Source organism: Xiphophorus hellerii, chromosome 23 (genome assembly GCF_003331165.1).
Source record: "Xiphophorus hellerii strain 12219 chromosome 23, Xiphophorus_hellerii-4.1, whole genome shotgun sequence".
Taxonomy (NCBI): domain Eukaryota; kingdom Metazoa; phylum Chordata; class Actinopteri; order Cyprinodontiformes; family Poeciliidae; genus Xiphophorus; species Xiphophorus hellerii.
In genome coordinates this window covers 880,458-894,689 of record NC_045694.1, presented here as the reverse complement: position 1 = coordinate 894,689, position 14,232 = coordinate 880,458, and the positions used below count along the sequence as shown (strand labels likewise).

At 43.4% G+C, this 14,232-nt stretch overlaps 1 protein-coding gene across 3 annotated transcripts in view; it reads left to right on the top strand.

Annotated features, from left to right (window-relative positions):
• The window catches only part of slit3 (slit homolog 3 (Drosophila)), a 189,716-nt gene that overhangs the window by 153,565 nt on the left and 21,919 nt on the right, over positions 1-14,232 (top strand). For all 3 annotated transcript variants that reach the window (XR_004337985.1, XM_032554360.1, XM_032554361.1), the window contains 4 exons: positions 3,563-3,713; positions 5,553-5,627; positions 9,613-9,756; positions 11,871-12,014. Coding sequence is in view for 2 of the 3 variants with exons in the window: in XM_032554360.1 (XP_032410251.1) it covers positions 3,563-3,713; positions 5,553-5,627; positions 9,613-9,756; positions 11,871-12,014 (514 nt within the window). In the remaining variant the exon portion in view is untranslated. The remainder of the gene's footprint in view (positions 1-3,562; positions 3,714-5,552; positions 5,628-9,612; positions 9,757-11,870; positions 12,015-14,232) is intronic.

The window sequence follows — 14,232 nt, the reverse complement described above, 5'->3', positions numbered from 1 at the left end:
AATATCAACATCTGATGGAAAGAAATTTATCCACCTCTGTCTCTTTTGTGAAAGTTGTATGTTTTTCTTTATTTAAAAAACTAAAAAACAGAAAAGAAATTAGGATTTTAGAAAAATATATTATTTTTAAAAAATATATTCTAAAGTAGCGTTTCTCAACGGGGGCGGTACTGCCCCCTGGGGGGCTTTCAGAGGACAGCAGGGGGCGCTGGGATTCCTTTGGGGGCGCTGGGATTCCTTTGGGGGCGCTGGGATTCCTTTGGGGGTCCTGGGATTCCTTTGGGGGTTCTGGGATTCCTTTGGGGGTCCTGGGATTCCTTTGGGGGTCCTGGGATTCCTTTGGGGGCCGTTTGCTCCAAGGTAAACTTTACACTTTAAATGCACAACAATACCAGTTCAGACTTTGAGCAACTTGCTGAAACTGTATTGTGTAACATGAAAACATGCAGCGCATTAATGGCAGCTCTTCTTCTCTTCAGTGTCTGTTAGCTTCTCCTGCTAATGGTAGCTTCACCATCAGTTCAGCGTCATACTGGCTGATGATGCTGTGATTCACTTGTCTGGTTATTTTATAGAGTTAACATCGGTGCTGAAAGTGATCCGGTATGAAACAGCACCACAGAACCTTTGAATTTTAATCATCAGAATACCTGAGCTAAAAGGTTTAGGTATCGATGCTTTTCTCCATCGATACTCTTCCCGACCGCTCCGCACCGCAGGGGGTAAAGAAGAAAAAGACGACGCTCACGTAGAGCAAAACTCTGAAACAGGAGAACCAGGATGTAGAACGGAGCAACGAACTGGATGTGAATCAGGATCAGAGAATCCTGAACAGTGAAAAATCAATATGAGGCAAATCAGGTGAAACTCAGGATGAGGCGGCGCAGCAGGTGATGAGTGAAGATTACTGGAGATGAGCGTCAATAAAAACGATAAAATAAAACTAACAACAGAAAAGAAACTAAAGAAGACACAATAAACCAAGAGAGGATAAAACTAATCACAGAAAACTAAATGGAAATGAATGAAGAACAAAATGTAAGAATAAACTAAGAAACTAAGTTAAATACAGAGGAATAAACTGGTATGGCAAGACCTTTCGAACAATAATTAACACAGATATGGCAAAAATAAGCAGTCATTGTTTTCAGATAAAAGGTAAAATAATATTGTTAAAATGCCGTGGGTTTGTTGGGAGCACAGCTAACAATGAGAAGAAATATATTTTACAGATGATAACAGTAATAAGGAACTTATCACTTATTTATGTTTTTAATTAGATTTTATTTTATATATTTATTTCATATTATTTTTCATGTCAGTGTTGATATCATGATGCTGTTCAGTGACTCCATGACTCTTTCAGTCTGACTCATTAGGATTTGACTAAGAACCAGCTTTGTTTTGTTTAATTTCTGTCCAGTAAAACTATTAATCTATAAATCAATAGACATTGATTTATAGAATATTAATCTATAAATTAATAGATTATTAATCTATAAATCAATAGACAGTCTATATAAAGATATCATCCATGTTTCTGTCCCATATTTGTGTGGCATTAAAATGATCTGGAACTTTTGTTTTTCCACTGAAATCTCTGGTTTACACATTAATACCTTGTGGGTGAATTTTTATGGATGAATCTCTGATGTCCCATTCTCCTGAAGGCAGCACGGAGCTGCAGCACCAGAAACTCACAGAGACACTGAAGAGAAGAAGAGTTATGATTGATATGTTTTAATGTTGCAGAGTCTTTTTGCAAATAGTTCAAAGTTTAAACTTGTATTGTTGAACATCTTTTATCTGGTCATTTTGTTCAACATTTAACAACTAAAATGGGTCAGAACAAGAATATTTTTCCTCTCTGATTGGCTGCTGACTTGAACTTGAATGCTCATTCATTGCATTTTTCTTAGACGCCTGTAAAAATAATTTCTATTCACGTTGCTTTTTTGTTCTCTGGGAAATTATTTTTCATGATAAATACATGAACCATAAAATCAAAACATCAACAATAGTGATAGTAATATTAATAATAAAATAATATTCAGTGCAAAGAAGCCTACAAATTTTTTGATGGGGGGCGGTGAGGACCTGGATGATGGATAGAGGGCGCTGTCCCAAAAAAGGTTGAGAAACACTGAGCTAAAGGTTGTGTTTACTTAGCTGGATAAAGGCTACAGACGTCTGGATTAGATCAAAGCAGATTCAGGTGTTAGAACGGCCTAGTCAAAGTCCAGACCTGAATCTAAATGAGAATCTATGAAAAGCTGATGTTCTCCATCCAGTCTGCTTGAGCTGGAGATGACAGATGGGAAAAAATCTATTTTATCACTAAATAATCTGCTTTGCTTCTTTATTGTTTTTCATTTATTACACTGTGAGATCCATGTGTTGCATTGACAGGAAGTCTGACAGGAAGTCTGACAGGAAGTCTGGGGGCGTGAAGACTTTCTGACATGAAATCATTTCTGTCGTTTCCTCTGCCTCCAGCCTCTTCCAGAGCTGCTGCATGTTCTCCTGCCAGCAGGGCGGCGCTGTTTCAGATCTGTTTCTGACTCATGCCTTGTCAGAGGGTTGTTCCCCGTCACGTTCCCGTTGTTGTTCCCAGGTTTTAAATTCTCGACTGCCATCTTGAGCGCCGTCTGTAGCTCCGCCCCCTGCCACGCCCCGTTGGAGGCGGCGGCCTCTGCTTCAGCTCTTCCTGTCTGTCGCTTCTCCTTCCTGTGCTCCCCTCCCCCCGCTGCCTCCTCCTCCTCTTGACCCCTGACCTCTCTCTGGCCCCTCTCCCCCTGACTGACTGGTGCAGCTCTCTGTCGCCCCGCCTTCCTCCTGTGTGGACCTTCATTCTGATTGGTTCTGCAGCTGTCTCTTGTGCTTGATCTAACCATGTGGCCCCGCCTACTGTGACATCACATGGTTCCGTCAAGCGCCAGGGACCGCGCGGCACACGCCCACATGCCTCTCCCGGCCAATCACACGCCTTGGAGCCTGTAGGGGTTCGGCTCTGACTCCTCTGACGCCGTGAGAACGTTCTGCTTTATCTTTGTTGCACAATCATAATCTGACGTCAGATATTCCAAATTTCAGCGCTAACTGCCGGTAAAACTTCACAGAGCTGGTTGCAGGTGGAGATTTTCATTTAATGTGTTTTTTTCCCCTTAAAAATTTTTAAATATATTTTTTTGCATTTTCCTACCAGCTTTCAGTTTGACTCCTGCTTTCTGTTTTCTGCTCCTTCACTTCCTGTTAGCACAGCACCACTTCCTGTTAGCGCTGGTCCTGTTGTTTTCATACATGTTCTGTATCAGACTTGTTTAATAACAGAGGTGAACTCCTCCGGGGTTAAAGGTCGAGTGTCTGCTAGATGTTCATGTTTCTCCCTAAAAGATGAATTATTTTTTAAAGTTTCTGAATGTTTTGTATCAACATTTTGCATCCACAGCTCTCTCCTCCGTTTGGTGTTTTTATTTTTCTCCGTCTCCTTACTGGTTTTAATCTCCTTCCCCTCTTCCTTCTCTCTGTTTCTGTGTCCTCCACTGTGGCTCGCCCCCTGCAGGTCAGGAGGACTACCGCAACCGGCTGAGTGGGGAGTGTTTCCAGGATCTGGTGTGTCCGGAGAGATGTCGCTGTGAAGGCACCGTGGTGGACTGCTCCAACCTCAAACTGACCCGGATTCCTCCACACATCCCTGAACACACCACCGACCTGTAAGAAACCAAAAACGTCTGCAATCAGGCTGACGCACATGCATGTTAGCATCGCTTTGCATCATGATGTCTGAGTATTGTCAGATCTGTAGAATATTCTTCTACTGACAGAAACTGATAATTCACGTTAATAATGCCGCTACATCTGGAGGAATAGATCTCCCCTAAAAGAACATAAACAGTTTGTAGACATTTCTGGAGACGCTTCCTGAGGTCTGATGGACAAAATGACCGTCGCTACACCCACAAGCCAGAGGAGACATCACAACTGTGAAGTATGGCACCATGCTGCCTAACTTGGATTTTCTTTTTTTTGTTTTCTTTCTTGTGACATTTTATGCTGCTTACCACCTGACGGTCCGGTCGACCCGGTTCTACTGGAACCAGAACTCCATCATCTGGTCCACCTCCAGCTGCTGTGGTTCTCTGAGTCAAACCAACCTGTTCCCCTCCTGGCCTGTGGGGGCGCTGCACCAAGAACCACTGAAAGAAACATGAAAACCTCTGAAGACACTGAGAGCAACTTCCTTCTTCACCAGATGGAAACAAGATGGAGGCGTCAGATTTTAGTGTTGGAGGATTTCTCTTTAGTCTTTGGCTAAAGACCAGGAGCCATTTCTGCTGCTAGCGCTAGGCTAGCACGTTAGTTTTGGTTGTTTTTACCCAGAATGCCCTGCGCTGTAATCTACTTCCTGCTTTTGGAGCAGTCTCCGGTCCGCTTTGCGTTCACATTCAAAGTGAACCAGAGTTCACTTCAACCGAACCCAGACCGAGGTTTGGAGGACCAGAGGTCAGAGGTCAGTTAGCATTCACACCTCACAACTGAACTGGACTTTATAGAATAACGGACTGGAAAAGGCGTGTCCTCTAAACAGGAAGAGGCGTGTCCTCCAAACAGGAAGAGGAGTGCCCTCCAAACAGGAAGAGGAGTGCCCTCTAAACAGGAAGAGGCGTGTCCTCTAAACAGGAAGAGGCGTGTCCTCTAAACAGGAAGAGGCGTGTCCTCCAAACAGGAAGAGGCGTGTCCTCCAAACAGGAAGAGGCGTGTCCTCCAAACAGGAAGAGGCGTGTCCTCTAAACAGGAAGAGGCGTGTCCTCCAAACAGGAAGAGGAGTGTCCTCTAAACAGGAAGAGGCGTGTCCTCCAAACAGGAAGAGGAGTGTCCTCTAAACAGGAAGAGGCGTGTCCTCCAAACAGGAAGAGGAGTGTCCTCTAAACAGGAAGAGGCGTGTCCTCTAAACAGGAAGAGGAGTGTCCTCTAAACAGGAAGAGGCATGTCCTTCCGGCCTCATCAGAGAATTCGAGCTTCTGATTTGTTTGTTTGGAGGAAGATGATCCGCTCCTCTTCGGCTGCAGGTCGGACTGTGAACTAATCAGAAAATGTGAAGCGTTTCGATGAACCACAGCAGGAAACGGCGCATCATTTCCACCAAACCTCTTCAGGGTTTTTATAAATCATTCTGGGTTTACTTCATTCAGGTCGCTCCGTGTTTTAATGCCACGCATCTCATTAGAAAGAATCCCCTGGAGCTGAGCTTTCACTTTCATCCTGCAGTTCACACACACACAGTGCATCCTCTTAGCACCTTTTTAGTACAAATGACCTCAATAAAGCAGATGTCTGGCTTTCTATCTGCCCAGCTGTTTTCTCTGGGCTCAGGGCGATGCGGCTATTGATGACTACATAGAAAAGATTCATCGCTCTTCTTCCTCCTCCCTTTTATTTCTTCATCGTTCTTTGTTTTCTGCTGCATCATAGTTCAGAGCTCTGTGTTTCCTCGCTGCATGTGAAACAGAAATTAAATGAATCTAACTCCATCTCTGCCCTGTTCTCCGCAGGCGGCTAAACGACAATGAAATCTCCGTTCTGGAAGCTGCTGGGACGTTCAGGAAGCTGCCCAACCTCAAGAAAATGTACGTTTATTTGCAACACACTTCTCATCTGACTGTTTTTATTTTCAGTCATGAGACTCAGTTTGTTTAACGAGACAGATCAACAGCTTCACGAGGATGAGGCGTTTAAAGCAGGTTAAAGGGAGATGAATACAAATGCACACCACACTTTTCAGATTATTATGCCTAGAAATGTTAAAACCTGTGACTCTGTGTCCTTTCAGCTCAGTGTCACATAAAATCAAAGAAAAATAAAATAATTATTTTCAGGATGAAATAAAGAGAAGTTTCCTTTTGGCCTTTTCTTTAATTGATAAGACGATCAGCCAATCAAATCAGAGGGTTTATCAGCGACTGACCAATCAGAGGAACCGAAGTTCTCCAGGTTTGCCTTTACAAACATTTATTTGGTGGAAAATAATCTGAAAAACGTTGTCAGTGAGGAAGATTCAACAATAATCCACTTCAGAGGGAGGAATAAAGTTTATTTCATTTCTAAATACGGAGTCTGGAAAAATGTAGAATTTGGATAAATATCTATTCATCTACCTGCAAGTATATCTGTAATTTTATTCATAATTACATCGAATGCTTCATGGTTAAACCAAAGATGAATTCATCCAAACCAATAACTGTGAGCTCAAATCTAAACCGTTTCTTTATGAGACCAATATTCATACACCGCCTGGCGCCATGGCAACAAGGCTCCACCCACAACCTGTCACAATACAACTACGATCAAAACATTTATAAACTTTTAATAATTACTCAGTTCATCCGACACAACTATGCAAAGAAACATGTAGGAACAATGGTTGAAAATATTAAATAATAAATGATGATCAATAGAAAATAAATATCTTCCAGAACCTGATCATTCATACAGCCTTGATCCTGGAGAAGATTATTTTTTTCTGCTGATCATCAAATGGAGTAATGACAATATTTAAGCAATAAAACCAAAAACATCATAATTAACATCATATTGTTCCTTGTTATTTAACAAATAAAATGAAAGTTTTCAACCAGAGAGCAGAGAGCATTAAAATGAAACGAACTTTAAAAATCTGGCTCAGCAACATTCAGGTTTTCCACCAGCAGCTGAGTTCCTATCATCAGGTTCTGGGTTTATCGTCAGGTTCTGGGTTTATCGTCAGGTTCTGGGTTTATCATCAGGTTCTGGGTTTATCATCAGGTTCTGTTCTTTACGTCAGGTTCTGTTCTTTACGTCAGGTTCTGGGTTTATCGTCAGGTTCTGGGTTTATCGTCAGGTTCTGGGTTTATCATCAGGTTCTGTTCTTTACGTCAGGTTCTGTTCTTTACGTCAGGTTCTGGGTTTATCGTCAGGTTCTGCTCTTTACATCAGGTTCTGTTCTTTACGTCAGGTTCTGGGTTTGACGTCAGGCTCTGGGTTTATCGTCAGGTTCTGGGTTTATCGTCAGGTTCTGTTCTTTACGTCAGGTTCTGTACTTTACGTCAGGTTCTGGGTTTGACGTCAGGTTCTGGGTTCATCGTCAGGTTATGGGTTTGACGTCAGGCTCTGGGTTTATCGTCAGGTTCTGGGTTTATTGTCAGGTTCTGTTCTTTACGTCAGGTTCTGTTCTTTACGTCAGGTTCTGGGTTTATCGTCAGTTTCTGTTCTTTACGTCAGGTTCTGTTCTTTACGTCAGGTTCTGGGTTTGACGTCAGGTTCTGGGTTTATCATCAGGTTCTGGGTTTGACGTCAGGTTCTGGGTTTATCGTCAGGTTCTGGGTTTATCGTCAGGTTCTGGGTTTATCGTCAGGTTCTGTTCTTTACGTCAGGTTCTGGGTTTATCGTCAGGTTCTGTTCTTTACGTCAGGTTCTGTTCTTTACGTCAGGTTCTGGGTTTATCGTCAGGTTCTGTTCTTTACGTCAGGTTCTGTTCTTTACGTCAGGTTCTGGGTTTATCGTCAGGTTCTGTTCTTTACGTCAGGTTCTGTTCTTTACGTCAGGTTCTGGGTTTATCGTCAGGTTCTGGGTTTAACGTCAGGTTCTGTTCTTTACGTCAGGTTCTGGGTTTATCGTCAGGTTCTGGGTTTGACTTCAGGTTCTGTTCTTTACGGCAGGTTCTGTGTTTGACGTCAGGTTCTGTTCTTTACGTCAGGTTCTGGGTTTGACGTCAGGTTCTGGGTTTATCGTCAGGTTCTGGGTTTATCGTCAGGTTCTGGGTTTGACGTCAGGTACTGGGTTTATCGTCAGGTTCTGGGTTTGACTTCAGGTTCTGTTCTTTACGTCAGGTTCTGGGTTTGACGTCAGGTTCTGTGTTTATCGTCAGGTTCTGGGTTTGACTTCAGGTTCTGTTCTTTACGTCAGGTTCTGGGTTTGACGTCAGGTTCTGTGTTTATCGTCAGGTTCTGGGTTTGACATCAGGCTCTGGGTTTAACTTCCCGACCTTCAGGGCGACTGGCTCTGATTTCATTCCTTTCATGCTGATAAGACAGAAAACGTTGTCGGCGTTACACTCCATGTGGGCGGAGTCGTCCTCCTGTGGCGTCAGGCCTTCTGGTGAACGAACACGACCATTTAAAAGAAATGTAATGAAAAAACCGTCTTAAAGGGCCGGTATCATGTTTACATCATGTTTTAAAGTTTTTCTCTCATCAGAAACAATCCTGGAGGTTTGCTTTGAGGCTCTCATGTTTGAGAAATCCTTCAGTCTCCATGGCAAACATTCAGCTGCAAAACGCCTGGGTGAAACTAGCCCCGCCTTCGAGGTGCAGCTCCTCCCCCACTCAGCTCCTCTAGACTACCCAGCAGCAATTAGCAAACAGATGTTGGAACTGCTGAGCTCGTTATAGGAGCTGCTGCTCAGAGCAAACCTGGTAAAAACGTTAAAGAGTTAACAGAGGAGCCATGTTAGGACAACTTCCTGGGGGCGGAGCTTCAGAAAGAGCAGGAGTTTTTAAAGAGACAGAGGCCCAATTTGAAGACGTTAAATTACAAAGTGGAATTTCCTTTAGGTCATATTTGATATTTATAGCATTTTAAAACAACTGAAGGTGACATTTTATAGCATTGTTATGCTATAAAATGGAAAACATGATAAAAACATGTAAAATAATAATAAAAACATAATAATGAGGATGAGAGGAGGAAGAGCTGCTGGTTGGAGGAGACGCAGAAAAGCTCAAATAAAGGCTGGATGGATCAAATATTAAATGGAAAAACAAAATGGATCTTCAGTCCAGGTTTACAGTCGGTCCTTATCTGCAGAGAGAGAGAGAGAGAGAGAGTGTGTGTGTGTGTGTGTGTGTGTGTGTGTGTCAGAAGAAGATAGAGAAAGATGGAGCAAAGTCGAGTGTTTGATTTATTGGAGAGGAAATTGCTAACCATCCAGCAGCATCACTGACAATATAGATTGGTTTGCTCTCATTTCCATTTTCCTTCCTTCCTCTCTTCCTCTGCCTCCTTCGTGTTTGCTTTGCTTTAATACATCTGACTTCATATTTGTCAGCCATCATTTTTTATTCTTTTCCTCAGGCATTTCGGCAGCCAGCTGCTGAAAGCTGCTCACAGCAACCTGTCATGGCCGCCACTGGGGGCTTTCATAGGACGTCACGGGCGTCGCCAGCTAACGATGTCCGTTAGCTAACGTTACCGTCAGCCAGCAGAACGTCTGCTAGCTAACGTTAGCGGACGTTAGCTAATGACTGCTAACATTCATTGATGGACTGTCAGCGGCCTGCTAGTGCCGCTAATGCCCATTGATATCGGCCAACGCCTGTGGACGGCCTGATGCTTATCGCTGCATTCTCTCGTCTCTCCTCCCTCCAGTCATTCGTCTGGAGTGTTTTATGTCTTGTGAAAGAAAAGGATATTACAATGAGAGTCGTTAATGACCTGGAGGGACGTGACTAATTGCTGCAATCAGAGGCAGAATGCTTGTTTGGCAGGGTGGGATCTTATCTGGTCCTTTACAGCTGGACCCGCTGAAGCCACAGCAGGCCGCGGAAACACCTGCTGATGCTACGGTTCTTCCCGCAGAAACCTGAGCAACAACAAGCTGAGAGATCTGAGAGAGGGCGCCTTCGACGGCGCCGCCGGCGTGCTGGAGCTGCTGCTAACCGGGAACAAGCTAACCGCGCTGCAGGGACGCATGTTCAGGGGCCTGAGCGGCCTCAAGACCCTGTGAGTGTTACCGAACCGCGCTCCGGGTGTGTGGGGTGTGTGGTGGGGGTGTGTGGTGGGGCGAGCAGTAAATCTGTTTTCTGCCTCAAAGTGGGGACTTTCCCTGCAGGCGACGATTAAATCGTTAGCTTTTATTAGGAAGAACTGGCTGTCCTTTCTGGGTTAAACGGGCCGGCTGACATGGAAAGAACCCAGAACCGGTTTCAGAGACGGAGCAGCTGCAGGAAGCGAGCAGAACCAGAACCAGAGATGACAAATCCATTGATTTTTCATCTCAGGTTCTGGAACCAGAACATCACTTCTTCACATTGACTCTTTACCGTCTCAACCGTTTCATTTACTGGCAGATTTTTTCCCGCGTGGTTCTGTTTATTCATCTCTTGTGTTTCTGCCCGTTTTTATTCTGCAGGACAAAACTACAAGGCCCATAATGCATTGCAGCAAACAATGCTGCGCTGCATTTAGCTGGCAGTGGGATCTGGGTGTGACCGCCTGGTTACTAATGCACAGCACTTATTTAAAAAAAAAAAAAACTACTGGATTTTTAAAAAAAATAATTTTTATTTTCAAAGTTTATATTTTATTAAACCTTTTTTCTAGTAAAAACATCAGCATTTTTAATTAGAGGTGCACCAATTGCAGTTTTCTGGCCGATCGCTGATTACCGATCTTTTAAAAGGCTTTACCTGATTCCGATTTTGGCCAATACCAGTTTTTTCATCTGAAATGTTGCTCAATATAGCAAGAAAGTTGTTGAGTTGGCAACACTAGGGTTGCTGTAGTTACTTATAAACATGCAGACAGAACTTGGTGGGCAGGTCTGCCAGTCAAACCTTTCTCAGAGCACAGTGGTTGATTCTTAGACCTTTGGCAAGCTACATAAGATTGGTGGATAAGATCAGCTTCACATGTAAAAATCGGCTGATCACCGATCTCCCAACATTAAGGAGATCGGCACCGATAAATCGGTGCACCCCTAAATAAAATGGCTTGCTGTTTGAAAAACATTTCGTTTGATTTGATGTTTCCTTTCAGCCATTTTTGTTAATTTTGACACCATTTTGAACGGCGCTGGTTCCTGCAGCAGCTCCTGTCCTCACAGAAGAACAGAAACAGAAACCAGAGGGACACGCCTGACCCCCACACACCGTCCAATTAAGGCCCAGAGTGTGTGTGTGTGTGTGTGTGTGACTCTGTAATGCTATCATGTACATATATACAGACTAATGAGTCCCTAATGCCATCATGGCGGTTTCTGTATTATGTTAAGAGGCTCATGCTCCAGTAATAGCCCCGCTAACCTGGTTAGCCTGTCCAGAGATTGCTAATGCTAACTAACTCACTTACTCTCCCTGATGTTGTCATGTTCCGGGCCGTCATGGCGGACAGCGCGCTTCCTGTCCAGGATGACATCATCTCAGATCAAATCTCCTGAATTTGTCCTGAATCATTTCAGTGAAATAATTACTTCCAGTCGTCAGAACCGAGGGAAACACTCGATTGATTCTTCATCACAAAATCACCAACACAATGTTATTATAATTAAATAAAACTAACAAAAACTGAAGTGGAGAAAACATGTTCATTAACTGAAATAAATTAAAACAGTAATTTATACAGAAAACTGCAGCTATGTCATGCATTTATAAACATGTTCAAATAATTGATATACTTTATGTTTATCTTTATGAATCTATTTATTAGCCTTTCAAACTGATGAGAAATTATTTTTTTCCCCACACAAGCAGTTTACGTTGTTTAGGCGCTGCGTCTCAGATCCAGACAGACACATGTCCGTTTATATGTGAAAGTTTGTGAGCCACATGTGTATCTTTCATGCATTTCCTGGTTTCACATGTGAAATTCATGAGATTTTTCTGCTTGGGAAGATTTGAAACATCAGCCAATGAGAGACGAGGAAATCTGAGAGCAAGGAATGCTGGGAGATTCACACATTGATCACAGATTAAATTGATCTGGGATTATTTTAAAAACTTTATTCTAATAAACTATAAAAATATTATGATGTCAGAAATGATCTGTAGAAAAATCTGATGAAGTGGTTTTGTAAACTGTGTGTGTGTGTGTGTGGGGGTGTGTGTGTGTGTGTGCAGCATGCTGCGCAGCAACCAGATCAGCTGCATCGATAACGGGACCTTCAGTGGCCTGAGCTCGGTGCGCCTCCTCTCCCTCTACGACAACCGGATCTCCAGCATCGCCCCGGGGGCCTTCGCCACCCTGCACTCGCTCTCCACCATGTGAGTCACCTTCCTCACCCTTCTCATCCTCACCTGCTGCTCTGCATCTCTCACACACACAGCTTGTTATTGCTGCACGTTTCTCTGTGGAAATCATCTTCCTCACAGATGCTCATCTTCATTGGCTAGAATCCCAGGACATTTGTTATCAAAGTATCTACACACACACCCCCACACACCCCTACACTCACACACACACGCACACACCCCTACACTCACACACACACGCACACACCCCTACACTCACACACACACGCACACACCCCTACACACACACACACACACACACTGGAGCTGCAGTGTGGTTTTGTCCTGCTGACGCCGAGCTCAGCTGCTGCTGCAATGACCTGCTGGATTATTAAACTAATTGATCTGATTTGATTGGTTAGGATGTGAGGAAGAGGAGGAGGAGGAAGGTTTCAGATCAGGCTGGTTTGGTTTCAGTTAAGATGAAGATGCAAACTTCATCTTAACCAGATGGAGGCTGGCTGGTAGAAACTCTTCACATCCAGTTTATAGTCTCTTCTTAATCTGTTTCAATCTGGTTTTTACCTGTTTTTGGAGCAGAATGAGGAAATGTTTGTTGGTTTGGGCCGGACTCCGGGTCCAATGCGACCAGCACCCGGTTCTGACCCGCAGCGTTTTCTTTTAATGGTTCCACTTAAACGATTTTGGTCCAAAGGTTGCTTCATCGCTCTGACTTCATACACGGAAAGTTCCTGAATTATGAATATGATTAATCTGCCCCATGGTGTCGTTCCGCCCTGTGATCTGACCTTCGGTCCCGTCAGCGCAGAGCGAAGCTCAGCGTCGAGGGAAACGACACAAACAGGAACATTATTCAAAAAGAAAATAACCTTTAGGGGCTTTACTGCAGAATATTTTATTATTATATCAGTGTCAACAGAGCAACAGTATTAGCTTCATGCTAACCACAGCAGGACTAGCTTCATGCTAACCACAGCAGTAATAGCTTCATGCTAACCATAGCAGTAATGGCTTCATTATAACCACAGCAGTAATAGCTTCATGCTAACCACAGCAGTATTAGCGTCATGCTAACCACAGCAGTATTAGCTTAATGCTAACCACAGCAGTATTAGCTTCATGCTAACCACAGCAGGACTAGCTTCATGCTAACCACAGCAGTATTAGCTTCATGCTAACCACAGCAGGACTAGCTTCATGCTAACCACAGCAGGACTAGCTTCCTGCTAACCACAGCAGTAATAACTTCCTGCTAACCACAGCAGGACTAGCTTCCTGCTAACCACAGCAGTATTAGCTTAATGCTAACCAAAGCAGCATTAGCTTCATGCTAACCACAGCAGGACTAGCTTCATGCTAACCACAGCAGTATTAGCTTAATGCTAACCAAAGCAGCATTAGCTTCATGCTAACCATAGCAGTATTAGCTTCATGCTAACCACAGCAGGACTAGCTTCATGCTAACCACAGCAGTATTAGCTTCCTGCTAACCACAGCAGGACTAGCTTCATGCTAACCACAGCAGTATTAGCTTAATGCTAACCACAGCAGTAGAAGCATCATATAAACCCAGTAAAGTTCTTACTTGATTAAAACAGCTGCAGCTGAACAAAGCAATATGGAAGCTAATGCTAATGAAACAGAAGCTGTAGCTAAGTGGCCATCTGGAAAACTTTATCACCATGACAACACAAAACTTCCCCCATTTTAATATCCCAGGCAACAATTTCAGCGACACTGATTGGCCAAATGTTTGTTATTGTTTCCCTAGCAACCAGACATGATTGGCTGGTTGGCTTCCTTTCTGTGTCACTATCAGAGAAAAGCTGACAGGAAATTCACAGTTAATGAGAATCAGTTGGTGGAAATGTGTAAATAATTCAGATTATATTTCAGCACACACTGCTGAGGAAAACTAGCATAGATAAAACGGTTTTTAATCATAAATACAGAAACATTTTAGATTTTTTTCCCACCGACACAGAAAATGTTGGAAAAACGTGAATGTGTTCAATTAAATCCACAAATTTTAAGCTATTCTGCATTTTTATGTTAGATTCCCATTCCTTTGCTTTTAGTCTGAATGTAAGTATCTGAGTCAGAACCTTCAGAACCTTCTGGTTCTGTTCAGGTTTTTCAGAACTGAAACCAGTAATAAATTCAGCTGCAGCATCAAACTGAGCGCGCTCCATCCGCTGCTGCTGATTGGCTGCTGTCGCCCTTTCAGGTT